This window comes from Schizosaccharomyces cryophilus (genome assembly GCF_000004155.1).
Source record: "Schizosaccharomyces cryophilus OY26 unplaced genomic scaffold supercont4.7, whole genome shotgun sequence".
In the NCBI taxonomy this organism is placed as follows: domain Eukaryota; kingdom Fungi; phylum Ascomycota; class Schizosaccharomycetes; order Schizosaccharomycetales; family Schizosaccharomycetaceae; genus Schizosaccharomyces; species Schizosaccharomyces cryophilus.
In genome coordinates, this window is record NW_013185630.1 from 217515 (window position 1) to 234468 (window position 16954).

Genomic DNA, 16954 nt, shown 5'->3' on the forward strand with positions numbered 1-16954 from the left:
CAACTACGAACGAAGAAATAGAGCTGCAAAGCAATCCTACAACTCAAAGTTAATGCTAATTTGTTTACCTTTCTTTTCTCATGAGTCTTAACTCTTCCGATCGAAAGTCACTAAGTGGAAAAAGATAACATTACAAGCAATTTGTTCGGATAAGTATTTATTTATATCCCTTTGCTAAGCGTTCTTGTGTTTAATTTTGACTACGGACTCATCCTTGTACCAACATGAATTGGAAATGGCGAAGAAAAGTGGACAATAGAAAGGCATGCATACAATCCGCGCATTGAAAGGAACCGTAATCTGAGATCATTGGCATCATACTAGGTTCTTAATTATTATTATTCCTATTATTCTTATTCTTAATTGCAATTGAATACGATCGTTTCATTTCTTTTCATTGAACTTGTAATTAGTCTTTTGTCACTTGTAAAGGAACAGCTTGCAAAAATTCTTTCGAGAAAACGATTACGGGAAATAGTCGACGTATAAAAGAGAAAAAAGAGAAAAAAGGAAGCCAGCAACACCCCGAATTCCCATGTTGTCTCCAACCATAGTATGAACGAGACGGAGACCCTCAGACATTTTCACTTAACTGCAGTGTTCGGACGGGAACTGGTGTTTTCGCCTAGGTGTGGCCGTAGAAAATTTCATGCAAGAATTATGCTTAATAAGCCTTATCTTACACATGGTGTTACATGAAATTGAATAAAACAAAAGAGAAAGTGCCATGTTATAGAGCCAAGAACGAGCAAGGAAGAAGATTAAAGTGAAGGCATATACGTATTTTATCTGTAAACCATTTTCGTTGTAAACAACTATCCTATAATATCGTTTTGAGCTACGTTTGCAGAAGATGAAATGGATACAAATTCACATCGCTTGATTTCGAAGGTAGTAGATTTCTATTTTTATTTATTTATTTAATCATTTTTTGTCGTTTTACTCTTTATTATTCTAGTTATTTCTATCTCCCATGTTGCGAAAAGTGAAGTACGTCGTAAACCTTTATGAATATACCTTGACGGGGAACAAAAATTTCCCATCAGAACAATGAGTTCAGCTATTGAAGAGGAAAAGGAAATTTTAGAGTCCATTTATCCAGATGAATTCCAGTGTAAGTAGAAAAAAAGAAATATCATTCTATTGGCTCCGGTGGGATCGTTTTTATATGAAAAACCGGAAATTGCAAAATTTATGGGTTTCGTATGAACGTGAAGAAGCTAACGAAACAGGTTTGGATGAAAGAACGTTTCAGATCACTCAAACAATAGACCCGGAAGAATCTAAATGCTCAGACCCTCGTATGGATTTCCTTTTCTGAATGGAGGTTGGTATACCTTCCTTGCTAACCCACAATGTAGCCTCCGTCATTTTTATCGCAACCTTAAGCGATGAATATCCTAATGAAATCCCTGACACAAAAATCCGCTTTAGTCCGCCTCATCGTTGGCTTGGAGAAGAGCAATTGAAGCGTCTCCAAGAGGTCGTCAATCAAAATGTAAGTAGCGTGGGGTTCTGAATTAATTAAATGATTCCTTCCTTCCTTTGTTTTTCGTTAAACTAACCTATCAACCTGTAGGCGCAAGAATGCTTGGGCATGGCCATGATCTTTTCTCTTTGCTCCATACTAAAAGAAGAGGTAAATATCGTTCTTTCTGAACAGTGTGAAAAGGAAGAAAAAGAAATTGAAGATATTCAAAATCGTGAAATTGAACTGGAGAACGAAAAATTCCAGGGTACCCCCGTGACAGTTGAATCGTTCATGAAATGGAAGAAGGAATTTGATATCTGGAGAGAGGAAGAAATTCGTAAAGAGAATGAAGAAAAGCTTCGCGAAGCATTGAATGCTACTTCTAACACTAATGCACGGAAGGCAATTCTTGAAAAGAAACTGACCGGTCGTCAACTTTTTGAAAGGAACATGGTCAAGGTTGACGATTCCGAAGATTACGATCATCTATAAGGCTTTTAGAGATATATATTTATTCTTTTCTTGTTTCTAAGTTTTTGAATTGTCAACCAGTTTTGAGTCTTGCTCTATTGAACACTTTTTCTTCAATTTTCCCTTTTTTTTATTATTTCATCATTCCAAACTCGAGGATTCCATAATATCCTTTATTTGGTTATTTTACAGGAATAGAACATCTGGTTTAAATTCTTGTACAACTAGACACATATCTTAAGCGTTCAGAACCATGTGCCTCTATTCTGTTGAAACGGTAGAAAGCCCGTATTGAACGAACAAAAAGTATTCCAATGTTAGCCTTTTTTTCTCTTCGACATAGATCTAATAGGCCGATCCAAATATTCATTATATTCATTCACTTAAGAATGAAAATTCAAAAGATTCAATGCTAAATCATATTTTTATTCCTTATTGATTTTACTGCTTTAAAAAAAGGTTTTAAGGATCAGGAGTATGTCATTTGGGGACACAATATAGCATGAAGAGCATGAAGAGCAATTAGGAAAGCCTCACTTATTTGTTTTGATTGATATTACGAGTTCAAATGTAAGTAAAAATGTTAAAACCTAAAAAAGTATTGATTGTAAATGAAAAAAAATAACTTTACCGTCCAAATTCGTCGACTTGTTTACGCAGGTTGACTATGTCAACAAAAGGTCATCGAAGTCACCATTATTAATTCCCTCTTTGGAAATATTCTTTTTGTTTGTCTTTTATGTTCTAGCAAATTAACAAGCGCTTCTAACTTATTAAACCACTGTTTTTCTATCGTTCGTTTGTTTTATATTTCCCTTTGTGTTTATTTTTTCTTGATTCAAAATAGCAAACACAAAAGATTTAAAAATGCCCAAGGTGCAGCGTATACTTCATTGCTTCGTTCTACAGTTTTCCTCAAAGCGCCCGTAAAAAGCAGAATTTCTGATTGTTCTCGAGTTTCTATGAAAAATTCATAAACCTATTTACCAAAAAATGTTATATACAAACCATACATTACCGAAACGATACCTACAAGTAAAAAATAGCACTGGACTTTTTGTTTTTTTATTTTTTTGCCCAATTCAAATAGTTACCTAAAATCTTACGTACAAAGTTGATTTCGATACTGTTTACTTCTATTTCTCTGTTTATTCTTCCTAAACAAAGCAAACAAATGCTGCCATTAAGACAGCACAGCCAACTCGTTAATACGATATTAATGTGATACTACTGGAAACAACAAGACCAAGAGAAAAGAAGAGAAGAGAAGACTACTAAGGGAAACAAACAGTTCTATTTATGTATGTATGCTTTATCTTTCCTTATAAAATGCTCTTAGTAATTTTTTACCTTACGAATCAAGTCGGAAATATTGACTCGCAAACGAAGAACGAAACAACGAGGCCAAGAGAAATAGAGAAAACTTTTATAAAGAGTACCTCTTAGAATAACGGAATAGTTTATACCGAACAGTCAAGTGGGTTGCGTCAAGGAAGGCTAGTATATGATTAGTAACAACAGAAAGTAAATGACTATATAATTAGAGATTGGCTGCTGGGAGGTTTCTTTTTTGATATTCTTTTATTTTTTACATTACATTCTGTTCTGACTTGGTGGAACTAAACTAAATCTGTTTATACAAAGAAGGAAACTATCGAAAGTTTTAATTTTTTTTTTTTTTCCTTTTCCCCCTTTTGTTTTTTTTTTTGTTTATTGAGTGTGTGTACTTTTATTTGTTTCTTTACCAAAATATAAGAATCATGCCGAACCAAAGTCTTGTTCTAGTAACTGGCGTTACTGGGTTCATCGGTTCTCATGTTGCTGTTACATTGGTTAACAATGGTTATCGTGTACGGGGTGCCGTTCGTTCCATGGAAAAAGCTGAAGAACTTGTCGGCCTGAATCCTGAGCTTAAAGACAAAGTTGAGTTTGTATTTGTTAAAGACATTGTTGCGCCTAACGCGTTCAAGGATGCCGTTCAAGGATGCGATTATATTTGCCATGTTGCTTCTCCTTTCTTTTATGAAAATGTAACCGACAATAAGACCCAACTTTTGGATCCTGCTCATAAGGGTACAATCAATATTTTGGAGGCTTCCTTGAACGAACCAAAGGTAAAACGTGTGGTTATTACTTCTTCCTTTGTTGCTATCGGCGACTTTATGAAAGACCCATACTCTGGCTCTACTTATACTGAAAAAGACTGGAATCCCATAAGCTATGAGGAGGCTTTAGAGACTAAAAATGGGTTCGCTGCTTATTGTGCTTCTAAAAAGTTTGCTGAAATAGCTGCTCGTAACTTTGTTAAGGAGAGGCAGCCTCATTATGATATGTGCACCGTGAACCCATCTTTGGTGATTGGACCCCCAATCCATCCTATGAAGACTATGGAATCCTTGAATGCTTCTAATCGTCTTCTATGGAGCCTCATCAATGGTTCCAAGGCGCAGCCTTCTTTCCAACACGTACAAGTTGATGTTCGTGACATTGCCAATGCTCATGTCGTTGCAATTGAAAAGCCCGAAATGAGTAATGGTCGTATGCTTGTATCCAAAGGTCCCTTTATCACTAACGACGTTTGTAAAATTCTTCGTGAAGAATTCCCTGAAATGAAGGATGTCATTTCTGAACCCACTGATGTTCCTTTCAACGACAAGCACTATAAATCGGACAACTCTTATTCCATATCCCTTGGTTTGCAGTATTACAGCGAAAAGCAAACCTATATTGACACTGCCTTAAAGCTCTGGGAGCGTGCTAAACAATTAGCACTTGTTCGTTAATAAATCTATGTTACTATCCGTTTTGACGGTAGTTTTTATACAAGGATCCTTCCTATCATTTTTTTTTCAACAATATCAAGAAACTAATTAGCAGTAAAACTACAAACCTTCTGACTCTTCTCTTTGACATACAAAGGGAAAAAATCAATTAGCAAAAAACAAAATTCTCTATGCTACAACAGAACCAGCTGGATGTTTATATGATATAGAATAACCAACGATACATCTACCAATTAATATAAGCTCAAATGAATCTTCCCAGTAAATACCTCCATAAATACACCACATCGTTGGTTACTTTTGCAACGTAAATGTTTGCCCACATAGCCAAACAACTATGAAACAAAACTAATAAACTTTGAATCATCTACACATTCGAGGGAACCTTCATCTGTAACCAAAATTTACAAGGCAGATAATTTCAAGGATAATTTGATTGAACTCAATCGCTGTCAGATTAAACCATTTACTTTTATCTTCATATACGATCACTACTACTATGTCTTTTAAAAATCCGAGTTTTAAGATTCGGAAAAAAATCAATTAACTAAAAAAAAAACAAAGAAAAAAAGGACTTTTAAATGAGACAAAAAGATAGTAAACCAATAGTAACCCAAAAGGGTTTCTTTTGAGCTTTCGAGTGCATACCAAAAACCGAAAACGTAAACTTTTCCTTTCAGTTTTTTTGCATAATAATCTAACACGAATTAGATATACTAATTAAACAAATAACAATATAAATATATATAACCAAAAACCCTTAGGTTGAACAAGGGCAAATCAAGAGGATTGCCTGATATTTCACACAGCTACCAAAATTTAGCTGATCCTCTCATGCGTACAAATTTTTTTTCCGAATCCTTATTATGATATATCCCAAAAAATGCAGCAAACAGACCCGACCCATACGACCAATCACTGATAGTTCCTATACAAAAAAGGTGATTATAAGGAAGCAGAAAACGATGCTTCTGGTTCTGCTTTTACAGGCAGCAACATGCTTTCCATCATATTTTCTGGGAACAATGACATAGGCTCGTTCAAGAACTTGGAGTCATGTAATTCGGAGGATGAGATAGATTGAGAAAGCTCAGGAGATTCATCCGACTTCACAGAATCCGAAGTGGGACTTTCATCACATAATCTTCCACGACGTCGACGTATTAGCTTGTTCTTTTTCAAGCCCAAGGGTCGATTGTGGCCATGGAGACGAGCATACAATCCGCATGCATTACAAACAGTCTGTCCCACGCGGTCTTTACGCCACAAGGAAGTCTTTGTAGCACTGCAATTAGCGCACGTAAGATTCTCAGGACCTTTTTGATTGCTTTTGTTTTTCGGAGCCAATGGTCTCATCACTCCATATTGCTTGGTATACAGACCACATGCATTACATAAATAATGGTGCTTATCGGCGGTTCTGCGCCACAAAGGTGTTTGTGTAGCACCACAATTGAAGCATATATGTTCGCGAGCTCTTTTAGGCTTTACCACTCGAGCAAGCTTAGTAGCTGGTACAGGTGTCCTAGACGGAGCCGAGCACACAAGACCAGTGGTCAAAGCAGACTTCCTTGGAGAAGTCAAGGACGGACTTTCACCACAACTGTCGTGGGTAAAAGAATTAGGTGTCGCCGACAAGTTATTTTTGGAAGCTTCGCCGAATGCTTCATAAGAAAAGAAGGGCTCCATGGAAGACACCGCCGCTGAATAATCAGAAACACTATTGCTTTCTTCTGTTCGCAAACTTGAGTCAGGCATATCACAAGGAGAATCATATGCAGGTCTTTTATTCTGCGAAGATTGAAAACCTACATTTGCCAGCTTATAATCATTGCTGTTGAGGTAAGATATAGAACTAAAAGCGCGCTGACAGTCACCATCGGAGGCAGGGAAAAGAGGCATCTGGTTATCACCCAAACTAAAATCAAGGTCCGAGGATCCATGTAATGGTGTTTCTAAAAAAGCAGAGCTCGGCGTAGGAGCAAAGGTGAATGGGGGTGTGGGCTCGGATAATAAACTGTTTTGAACGGAAAAGACATCGTTATCGATATGGGAACCAGCAGCTAAGTTTCCACTCCACAATGGAGAATTATAGAAAGAAGTATTTTTACGAGGCTTAGCAGTAGAGGTAGACTGATTAGAGTTGACTGGTGGACTGGGATAAGAACTCCAAGCAGGAAGAGAAGCTGGTTTAGGTTGAGGAACGTTTGCCGAAGCAGACTTTTGAGGTATATATTTTTTTGATGTATTAAGGGACGATGAAGGATCCGATAAAAGGTTGAGCATTAGCTCAGGATCAAAATGAAGGTCGTTGGACTCGTCATTTTCTGAAGAAGGTGAATGATTCTGCGGAGGAAAAGGAAAAAAGGCATCATCAGAAAGATGAGAGGAGGTAATTAACGAAGAATAGTCGACAGGGGGCATTGAACCCTGAAAAATCCCTTCGGCCAATGATGAAGGAAGAGATTGACCAAAGGGGAACTGAGATCGCTGAGAAGAGTAATTCATGATTAAACTCAAAAAAAATAAACGATTATAACAAAAACTTGACACAACGAAACAAAACACAATAGTGTATAAGTATACGATAAGGGGGTACTGAACGATTTTCGACGGGTATCAGTTAGAATAGGAAATAAACCAACGAGACACTTTTTGTTTTTTTATATATATAAAAACAGAAAGCACGGATTTAATCAAAATATATAGAAAAACACCGAGACATCTTGAAAAGATGGAATTAAGCCACAGGATATCTGGAAATAGAAATAGAAAATAAACTTATAAAAGGCAAAAAGAAAACGGGAGAAGACCGATTCTTATAGAGAACTATTATAAAGGGATGGACCAAATGGACAGGAAAATAACCTTACTCGAAAAACCTTAAGAGAACATATTGAACAAACAAACAGAAATTCTCTTTTTTTTTATAAAAAAAGACACCAAAACCAATAAGGCGATAATTTTCTCAACAAAACATAGGGAACACACACAAAAAAACGACGATCAATTAAATCCAACAGGAGTTAACAATACGATTCACGTATTACAAATTTAGTAACACATTTTGGGCAACGCACAGCAAAAAATTCAATAAACAAAACAAAATAATACAAGAGGAGAAAACACACGAAATTGCAGTCGTCGTTTTCTTATAAAGCTTACAAGAAATATACAGAAAGAATCAATGAATGAATCTTTATACAGAATAGATAGTATCTTGTCTTCTAATTTGAAATGGATTTGTAAAAATTGTGTGGTGTTTGAGGTATGCTTGTGGGGGGAAGGACTCTTAAATAGGAGAAATCGGGCCACAGGACCTAAAAAGACGCGTCCGAGGATTGCAAAGCTAGACAAACCTGGGATGATTCATTGGATAAGGTGAACCCTTCTGGCGACAACCAGGTAGGATCGAAGCGTCTAGACTTGTACGCACCAAAAAAGCTTATCTCTAGCTTGAGGGGTTCAATTCGATATCAATGGGAAACTGACGTCATTTCCGATCGTTATCGACGGACGCAATTTTGGACTGATAGGGTATATGAAAACATGGATAAAGGTTGTTCATAGACACGATTAAATGTTACGGTACGACTTATATAAAAAGACCAACGAAAACCTGCGATTCCAAAAAAAAGGAAAGGAAGTAAATAAGGTACCGTTGAAATAAATAGTTTTTTTTAAAATTTCATAGATATTTTTATGGATTATTAAACTGTGACGCGATGATGCACTTCCCCATTAGCATGGATGGATAGTAGTACCGCCTTTCGGTTAGGTGCTACATAGAGTTTTGTGATAGGGATCGCAGTTCAAAACAGTCACGGAAATATGAAAGATAAGGAGTAACCGAAAAAGGAAAAAGGCTGGGAAAGAATAAGGAAACGTCTAAGACAGGAAAATAAACATCAGAAAGAAATAGAATTTCAAAAGTCGTTTGTCCGATTATCGGCAATTTATCCCCTTGCACTCAATATAAACCAATATCTATATCTAAAGTTGGCTTATATTCTAATATTGTATAAAGCATAGTTAGCTATCAACAATTCTCTCGATGGTGTAGTTGGTTATCACACCCGGCTGTAATTTCAAAGATACCGGTTGGTCGCTAGTTCGAATCTGGCTCGAGAGATGTTTTTGTCTTTGTTTAGCAAACAGCAAACTGAGTAGAAACATTACTCTCCCTTTATCGAGTACAGTTGTGTGGTTTCATCCTGCATCGTGTTTATCCTTTTACGTATAAGCACTGGATTTTCCTGCATATACACAGGTTTTTATTCACAAATAAGTTTTCTTCATTCATTTCTTTTTGTTGGCTGTTTTTCATTGTTTATTTTTGTCTTCCTTCTTTGTTTACTCTATCCTTCTGACTATCGATTCTTTTTCCTTTTCCCAATCTCCCATACATTTACTGTGTCTATTTTCTTTTCTACTTAGATTGGGTTTCTTATTCTTTGTTTTTTAGGCACAATGGGCATATTTGCCATTCCTCGGGTTTTTTCTTCATGTTCCTCTGCTTCTTCACGACACCCGGATTTTCATTCTTTACAACTTGAAACTCGTGGTACTTGGCTTCCTACGTTTACCTCCCATTTACAGCTCGAATATACAGTACGTCCTCTTTTCTTTTCCTATCTTTCAATTCTTTTCTGCGACTAATTCTTCATAGATCATCCCTCTTGCTAACAAGACTCCACTTCCTCTTCCCTTGCTCCATCTCTTCCTTTGCCCTTTTGCTATCCCTCGTCTTTGCTTTCGTCTGTATTCTCCAGATGGCGTATGCTCCCTTGAATTTGTGCGTGATACCGCTTCATCATCTATCCTTGCTTATCTAAACCGCGAAGACGATTGTTCTGCCCCTCCGCGCCTTCGCTTTTCTTGCATTGATGAACTCCTTCAATTATCAGCTTCCTTGGACAGCTCTTCCAGCACTTCTCCCCATTTCCAAGAACATCCGTCCATTATCTCTCTTTCCGATAATTCTTCTTCTTCGTCTCCTGCCTCTTCAAGCTCCGATGCCTCGTTTGAGTCGTCTGATGCGTCCTTTGATTATACTACTCTTACAAATACTCAGGACCCTCTTGTCTGCCTCGACCTTGTGGACGACTCTTTCTCCTTAACTGTCTCGGATACAAATCAGGTAATCAAAACTGTACTTCTTGTGGATTTGCAAGTTCCCATCTTTCGTGATTTCCTTTCCCTAGAAAAATATGTCCCTCTTTCGTTCCTTCCTCACAACTTTGATATCACCCTTTCCTTCCAATCCCCCGTTTCTTCTCCTCAATGCACTCTGCAACTGTCCCTGGACCAAGTCAATACATCCATTCCTAAATCTACACAGACACGTTTAAAGGCGTTCAACAAAGGAAAACGTGAAATACAATCTGCAGATGCTCAGCAAACTTTTTGTTGGCCGCCATTTTCAGTCTCAGATTTTACTTTTAAATTTGGTTCTCAATTACGCTTGTACCAAAAGCCCCTTTCAGTTTGGCGTCCCGAAAGCTCCTTTTGTACTCTTACTGCCGAAATTCAAACTATTCCTTTAAATCCAGAAGCCTCCTCCTTTGAAATTTCCTGCAAACTTACTTTTATTTGTGAAACTTTTAAATATTTTAAACTTCTCCCTTCTTCTCAAATATCATCATCCAATGTTTCCAACTTAAAACCACGATTTTTTATGCTTGTCTCTGAATCTTTTATTAATCAAGACTTATCAAAGTTAGCCCCATTTCGGCTTATTGGCACAGATCCACCTAGTAAGTGACGCTTAATAAGTTTTTTTGTTTTCTAACTTCTCTAGATTCAGCAAATGTTAGTTTGCCAGGTCTTCGTATTTGTGAATTCGAAGCTGGCTTCCCATTTTCTAGCTGCTCCTATTCTTTTATGTTTCAGCAAGTCATTGAATCTGGCGCAAAAGCTTCCGTGCCAATGATTTTGTCTCCTTTGCCATCTCTGTGTAGTCTAAAGATTGAGCGACCTCCTTTTCCTTGTGAAGTCATCGTCCCACATGCTGCGGTTACAGACTCCTGGATTCCCAGCAATTTGAAACAATTGAATGTCCTTTCTTATCATCGGAAAAGTTCTAATCCTTGTATACGACCCTTCCAATTTTATGTAAGCAAACTGCCTTCCTTCTCTAGTCCCGAATTTCCTTGGCCAAAGGAGTATACTTGGATCAGTTCTTCCACTCTTTCAATCCAGCCCTCAGATGGTGGTATGGACGTCCTATTGTCCCTAAACCTTGTTTCTTCCTTGAAACCAGGGATGGAACTCATCCGTGTTGGCCAGCCTAAATACTCTTCATTAAGTTGGGGCATGGTTAATGGTCATCCGAAAACTGAACATCGTTTGGTTCTTTTTGAGAGTGGTGAGGTTGTATTATTTCAAGGTCATTATCCAACTTCTTCCGTTGACATTTGCTGGAGCATTAAATCTGTGTATGAAAAATGCTCAAACTTTACATCTCTTAAACTTCCAATTCCCACCCCAAATGTGTCCTATCTTGTCCCAACTACGGTTTGTATTCAGTCAACATCTTGTATGTTTCTTAAAGCGCGCTTTTGCTAACTAAATTAGATTTCCTTGCTGGGTACATTAATCCTAATAGCAAACGAACAATGCTTAAGCAACCCGTTTCAATCATTCAACTGGCATGGAATAGTCAAATAGTGTCGGACTTAATCCTCTGTTTTGAATTTGAAGAACAAAACTTTGATGAAACTAGTGTGTTGATAAATGATTATGAGAAAGTTGTACATCCTGCTCCTGATTCTTGGCAAATCTTCCGTTCTCGTTTACAATCTTTGCTTTTATTTTTAAGTTGTCTCGGAATTTCATTACTTCTAGTATATCAACTAACTTTACCACTTGAAGCAGTAACTGATCAAGCCTCGTTTTTAGCTACACCTTTACCAAAGAATTTTGAAAAACATGAAGATTTGAAAAGCTTACAAGTTAAACTCTTACAAGTTCAAGCGATTAATCAGAAACTGCAAGAACAACATCAAACAACAACAAAAGAAATATACAAAACTGTCTCTATTACTAGCTGTACAAATATCGAATATATTAGCACACCCACGAGGCTGTCTAGTTTGGAGCTTGAAAAGCAGCAATTTCAAAATGCGTTTGGATTTTTGCGTTTCAACAAGAAAAACGATGCAACTAATTGAAAAATTTCCTACTGAATATATTAGTGGATTGATTTTCTCATATTTATTTTGACTGTATAATAGCAATAATATGCTGGATAATATTAAATTGCAATAGTCGTCTATGCTTTTAATCCACTTGACTTGTTACAAGAACATACCGTAGTCTCTGTGGTGTGTAGTTAGCTTACTACCATAGCGACTCGCATAAGAAGCATAAATTTTATAATGGGAAAATCCAAGAAAGCAAAGGCTAAAAGAGCCGATTTTAATGTATGAAAACCTTTAGGAACAAGTATTATTAACCTATCCCAGAAACAAAAACTCAAAGTTGGCAAATCGAAACAATTGCCAAACAATTTTACAGACACGAGTTTTCGATCAAAAAGTAAGCTAAGCAAAAATATCTAATAATTGAATACTAATACATCTTTAGCTCTTGTTTTACCTACGCAAGCTACAATTGAAAAAGAAGAGTTTACACATGATGCGAAAGACCGTGCGCAATTTTCACATCTAATTGGGATGCTTAAGCACCATAATGCTTCTCAAAGACAAGGTTTGTCTAGTATTGTGGAGTTTTACTAACGGTTTACTAGAATCGCTGGACAAACTATCGCATTATGTTTTGTCTCATCCTGGATTGTTGACAATGTCAACGTCGTTGTTAGCAAAGGTTACGGCACCTCTGATTCTAGATGAATCAGCTCAAGTGCGAGAAAGTCTATACCAATTTTTCGTAAAAGTCATGTTCACCATAGACCCCAATCTTTTAGAGCCCAATGTTGGTATTATGTTTCTGTATACCCATTCAGGAATGACGCATATCACTCCTTCTATCAGAAATGACTCAACTCGGTATCTTTCACTCATACTAAAAGCTTGCCGAAATAATCTGAATCCTTCTGTGATTTCTCTGCACTGGAAAAAGACTTTGGAATGCTTCTCTAGTTTACTTGGTTGGAGTTCTGATACAGCATCAGTTAAAAGAACGTCCGTTTTTTCTAAAAAATCCACCTCTAATTTAATTCGTCATATAAGCGTCTGCAGTGAATTTTTACATTTAGGGCTTGATCCAAACCGTCAGTCAAAGACTGCTCGATCCGCTATTCATTTAGATTATCCTTATATGGAACACAACATAGTGGTACACCCACAATTTGATCTTCTGAGGACGCCGAGTTCGTTTTCGTATCTTTCACTCTTTAGTGCCAGCAAACATGACCTAGTTGATAATCCTCAATTTCGATTTCAAAATATGGTTCCGTTTATTCCAGGACTCTTAGATTTTGTCAGGGATGCTTGGTCTGATGCTTGTCCTATACTTAAAGACTCTCGGACGAGTTCCGGTTCTTCTAAGATTTGCCTGTCGGTTATTTCTATCTTAGATATACTAATGACTTATATATTCACGTCTTCAGTCGAAGAAGATAAGTTGAAGAAAAAATATACGAAGGTTTTCGAAAAAGTTGATCGTGAATTGGGGTTATTGCAGGTTAATTTTGGGGCAGAACAAGAATGGAAAAGCATTATTAATCAGTTTCAGCGTCTTAAAAAGAAGATTGAAGATCTGGAAGAAGAATGAGTGAAGTTCATTCGTCAATATTTTATTAACACTGTTTTAATAAGATTTGGGTTATCGGAATAAGTAATGTAGACTTAAAGGGACTGCTGATTGAGTTAACATATTGTGTTAATGCTGTCTAATTGTTTTACAAGAATCTTTGCTGCAGTGTACCAATCCTGGGAGTTCTCTATCATTGCACCTCCAAGAAATTGAGGATTACTCAAGTCCCACTTTGCCGTTTCGGTTGGCCTGATAAATTTGTTATGTTCAAATTGAGAGTGCATGAACGGACTCTCTATTTTAACCGTATAATTTGTAGAAAAATCTGCGTTCTCAGTTTGGTTCACACACACGTACTGTGAAAAAGGATCTTTTATAGAAGAATAGATCTCAAAATCCTTAATCTTAGAGTACTTCAACAAAAAATCAGTAGACTGCGGAAGTACGTCCTTGTTAAACAGTACTGAATTTTCCTGAATTCGCTGAACCGACAGTATAGTAACTTTATTATCCACATTGTTAAAGCTTAAAACAGTGCTATTTTCCTCATTCCTTTTACAATTAGCCAACATTGTATACATCTTTGTTTTCAAACTGACGTACCGGAAACATAAGGACTTATAAAACATTTCCAATACCGGATTATCTAACACGGTCCATGCATGAAGCTCTAAGCGAGCATCCCAAGGCCTAAAAGTGACATTAGCCTGGTTAAAAAATAGCAAAACTTACATAGCAGGAAAATTGATATTACAAACGGTGATTGCATCACGAGCTTCGAAGAAACAACATTCCTGTAGACTAGAGGTACATCTCATAAAGAAGGACTTAAAAAAAATTTCTCCTTTCTTTCTATTTTCATTCCTAACAGTTCCATGGAATAAAAAGTAATCATTTGTTTCCACAGCCTCAGGTTTCGCAAGATCATAGGAAATTTCAGAATGACTATATCGAATAATTACAGGCCTTTTCAGGAAGTGATTGATTTCTTCAACTGAATTTGTAATGCTAAATGCGATTAGCAATTTTTCCTATAATTATAAATTACCAGTTCGCAAATAATGATTTAGGTAAATCATCTTTTTTATAAAAGCGAGACAGACTTTGAGAAAATTGATATATCTCTGGTTTCAAATTTGGATAAAGTATTTTTCCAATTCTGCAAACTCATTAGTAAAATAAAACACTATCATATTCTATACTTTAAAGACATGTGTATTTCTCCTGAAAATGACTGCAGAACATGCAAACTAAATCAAGTTAATATTTTTTAGTTAAAAAAAAAGGAACTGATTACCTTTTCGAGAGGGTCATGTATAATAACTTTTGATTTTGTTTGTCGAATTCTTCATGATTTTCTAACTGTTTAGAACAATTATCCTTGTTTAAGCAAAGACGAAGATTGCGAATACCACAACTAGAAACCGGATTAGTAGAGACCAAAGAAAACCCTTCCACTGTTTTTGAGGGGGGAGGATCATTCAAGGAGAGCTTATCCAAAGTTGCCGGAAGGGAAGAACAGACAAAAGTACTTGATTGTTGCTTGCGGTTTTTTGGTTGAGACATTATTTCATTGCCGTCGTTTCCAGCATTGACTGCACGACGAACAACAAGCTCATCTGAATCTGACTGACTGACTATTGAAGAATCAGTAGGGCGCGGGGGAAGCTTGAAATTGTATTTCGGAGGCCTGCTCTTAACTTTTTTCATTCTATATGGTTGATCGTTTTTATTCACCTTCTCTTTAGTATCATTCACATCAGAATGAGTAATGGTACTGGTATTTTTTAGCTTCTGAACCTTTTCCAAGGTACTCTCCACTTGTGAAACAATTTGATTTCCTTCAGCTGATTTTTTATTCCATTCTGAAGACAAAGGATATGCTGACCGAGCTGCGAATGTGTCTAATCCTCTCTTTTCACTAAAAATTTCATCTTGTTTATCAGGAGGCACCGATGAAGAAGTACTTACAACACTTTCATCGTGAGAGTCAAAAAGTGGAAATTTTATATTGGAAGAATTTTCTTTTCTTGAAGTATTATACAACCAGGGAAAGACCTTATAAGCATTGGTTATATTATCATGGTATGAAAGTAAAATGAAGAAACATGACTCTTTAAAATTCATCGTGGTTTTACGAACCTGAGGGGTTCGCAAAGCAATTTTAAATAAGGGATGATCGGCTTTTAGCAAAAAAAATTTTAATTCACAGTTGGGAAACTGTCCAACACAAAAGAGATTTCTTTCGCGATGGTCAAACTGTTCTTGAGCAAGTAAAGAATCCAGCCTATTAAGTAAATCTAACATTTTGTTTAAGTCCTTTCTTGAGGATGCACGCAATGTAACATACTATTCGCGGTTAGTTGGATGAATGTTCACTTTCAAACAGCGTACATTTTCCTCGTCACAGATTCTGTATTTCACATTTGAAGCTTTACCAAATTCTTTCAATAAGTTTATATGGTTCGGAAGGATTAGTATGCGTTTTAAACTTTCCTGAAACTTTGTTGGAGACCATTTGGAAATGAATGTATATCAGAGCTGGAATTATCTTTGATAATTGGTTCTTTTGATTTGAAGGTAGGAGAGGCTTCTTCCGAGTTCAAAACTCCTTGAGTGGAGCTATTAAGTACTACTCCGCTCGGGTCCTTAATGTCATTCGAAGTTTGGAAACCATAGAGACGTAAAGAAAACTCTTCAAAACTTTGAATTTCATTCGATGTATAGTACATACAACCAAATGGATGTGTGTCTACTAATGATTCATTATTCAATTCCTGACGAAATCTCTCGACAACCTCTTGATAGCTGTAGTATCGTATACGGTTAATAGCCAAATAAGTACAAACACGTCTTACTGCTCAATTGCCTGTTTACGGCCTTCTGCTGCAATGCGAATTTCAAAAATCTTGACTTGTCAACTCAACTTTTGTTTTATTTGGGATAAACAACAGAATAACATACTTGGGAAGAAGCATCATAAGCTATAATTAACGGTCCGTTTAAAGAAGTACTTCTCTTGTTAGCCAGAGATAGTCAATGAAGCAACTTGCTTAATGCAATTTATGAATTTGTTCACGAATTCATCATGTAGAACATATGTCGATTGTAAATAAAATGTCGTTAAACCTAAGTAAGAAACCAATTAAAAAAAAATTAGTACCATTTTCTTGATTCGTTTTCTGTTCAACCATTATTCCTCACGAATGCAATATTGGTATGATGGTTTTAGTCAAGATAAGTACAGTACATCCATTGCAGGTTAGTTTATCAAGCACACTATTTGTTTGTTTTTATACTAATCATGTAACCTGTTCTTCTATTTCATTTCTATTTTTTTTTTTTTTTTTTTTTTTTTTTTTTTTTTTTTTATTTTTATTTATTATTTAGTTAGTTACGTTACGTACGTACCTACTACGTTACGTTCGTTTACGTTTCGTTCGTTTACGTTTACGTTTACGTACGTACGTTACGTACGTTACGTACGTACGTAACGTAACTAACTAACTAA

At 36.4% G+C, this 16954-nt stretch overlaps 6 protein-coding genes and 1 non-coding gene across 7 annotated transcripts; 5 read left to right on the forward strand and 2 right to left on the reverse strand.

Moving 5' to 3' along the window:
- The first annotated feature begins 973 nt into the window (after positions 1-973).
- On the forward strand, positions 974-2578 carry SPOG_03296 (RWD domain-containing protein). The gene is made up of 4 exons (XM_013169709.1): positions 974-1114; positions 1233-1301; positions 1362-1498; positions 1580-2578. Exons 1-4 carry the CDS (start codon positions 1051-1053, stop codon positions 1961-1963), a joined length of 654 nt encoding a protein of 217 aa, XP_013025163.1. The 5' UTR covers positions 974-1050; the 3' UTR covers positions 1964-2578.
- Positions 2579-2610: 32 nt separating this feature from the next.
- On the forward strand, positions 2611-4987 carry SPOG_03297 (flavonol reductase/cinnamoyl-CoA reductase family protein). Its single transcript, XM_013169710.1, has one exon. The coding sequence runs from the start codon at positions 3703-3705 to the stop codon at positions 4723-4725; it is 1023 nt and encodes a 340-aa protein (XP_013025164.1). The 5' UTR covers positions 2611-3702; the 3' UTR covers positions 4726-4987.
- Positions 4988-5670: 683 nt separating this feature from the next.
- SPOG_03298 (transcription factor) lies at positions 5671-7233 on the reverse strand (the record flags this gene model as incomplete). The annotated part of the gene is made up of 2 exons (XM_013169711.1): positions 5671-6516; positions 6538-7233. 2 exons carry the CDS (start codon positions 7231-7233, stop codon positions 5671-5673), a joined length of 1542 nt encoding a protein of 513 aa, XP_013025165.1.
- A 984-nt stretch (positions 7234-8217) lies between these two features.
- On the forward strand, positions 8218-11990 carry SPOG_03299 (uncharacterized protein). The gene is made up of 4 exons (XM_013169712.1): positions 8218-9336; positions 9395-10481; positions 10526-11263; positions 11302-11990. The coding sequence occupies exons 1-4, from the start codon at positions 9196-9198 to the stop codon at positions 11895-11897; spliced, it is 2562 nt and encodes an 853-aa protein (XP_013025166.1). The 5' UTR covers positions 8218-9195; the 3' UTR covers positions 11898-11990.
- Positions 8774-8857, forward strand: SPOG_16352. The gene has a single exon. It is a non-coding gene; the product is annotated as a tRNA-Tyr (tRNA).
- A 51-nt stretch (positions 11991-12041) lies between the features above and the next one.
- SPOG_03300 (rRNA processing protein Ipi1) lies at positions 12042-13919 on the forward strand. Its single transcript, XM_013169713.1, has 4 exons — positions 12042-12149; positions 12192-12264; positions 12313-12435; positions 12476-13919. Exons 1-4 carry the CDS (start codon positions 12105-12107, stop codon positions 13459-13461), a joined length of 1227 nt encoding a protein of 408 aa, XP_013025167.1. The 5' UTR covers positions 12042-12104; the 3' UTR covers positions 13462-13919.
- Positions 13446-16790, reverse strand: SPOG_03301 (RNA-silencing factor Ers1). Its single transcript, XM_013169714.1, has 10 exons — positions 16607-16790; positions 16408-16572; positions 16302-16351; positions 15838-16251; positions 14741-15792; positions 14646-14693; positions 14492-14602; positions 14176-14451; positions 14047-14133; positions 13446-13995 (listed from the first exon to the last, which is right to left on the reverse strand). The coding sequence occupies exons 5-10, from the start codon at positions 15748-15750 to the stop codon at positions 13557-13559; spliced, it is 1971 nt and encodes a 656-aa protein (XP_013025168.1). The 5' UTR covers positions 15751-15792; positions 15838-16251; positions 16302-16351; positions 16408-16572; positions 16607-16790; the 3' UTR covers positions 13446-13556.
- Positions 16791-16954: the final 164 nt, after the last annotated feature.

Coding starts and splice junctions, on each gene's coding strand:
- SPOG_03296 (XM_013169709.1), top strand. CDS start 1,051: ATGAGTTCAGCTATTGAAGAGGAAAAGGAAATTTTAGAGTCCATTTAT. Junction 1,302..1,361: donor ATCTAAATGCTCAGACCCTC/GTATGGATTTCC, acceptor CCCACAATGTAG/CCTCCGTCATTTTTATCGCA. Junction 1,499..1,579: donor AAGAGGTCGTCAATCAAAAT/GTAAGTAGCGTG, acceptor ATCAACCTGTAG/GCGCAAGAATGCTTGGGCAT.
- SPOG_03297 (XM_013169710.1), top strand. CDS start 3,703: ATGCCGAACCAAAGTCTTGTTCTAGTAACTGGCGTTACTGGGTTCATC.
- SPOG_03299 (XM_013169712.1), top strand. CDS start 9,196: ATGGGCATATTTGCCATTCCTCGGGTTTTTTCTTCATGTTCCTCTGCT. Junction 10,482..10,525: donor TATTGGCACAGATCCACCTA/GTAAGTGACGCT, acceptor TAACTTCTCTAG/ATTCAGCAAATGTTAGTTTG. Junction 11,264..11,301: donor TTGTATTCAGTCAACATCTT/GTATGTTTCTTA, acceptor TAACTAAATTAG/ATTTCCTTGCTGGGTACATT.
- SPOG_03300 (XM_013169713.1), top strand. CDS start 12,105: ATGGGAAAATCCAAGAAAGCAAAGGCTAAAAGAGCCGATTTTAAT. Junction 12,265..12,312: donor CACGAGTTTTCGATCAAAAA/GTAAGCTAAGCA, acceptor ATACATCTTTAG/CTCTTGTTTTACCTACGCAA. Junction 12,436..12,475: donor TAATGCTTCTCAAAGACAAG/GTTTGTCTAGTA, acceptor ACGGTTTACTAG/AATCGCTGGACAAACTATCG.
- SPOG_03301 (XM_013169714.1), bottom strand. CDS start 15,750: ATGTTAGATTTACTTAATAGGCTGGATTCTTTACTTGCTCAAGAACAG. Junction 14,603..14,645: donor GAAATACACATGTCTTTAAA/GTATAGAATATG, acceptor ATGAGTTTGCAG/AATTGGAAAAATACTTTATC. Junction 13,996..14,046: donor TATAAGTCCTTATGTTTCCG/GTACGTCAGTTT, acceptor TAATTGTAAAAG/GAATGAGGAAAATAGCACTG.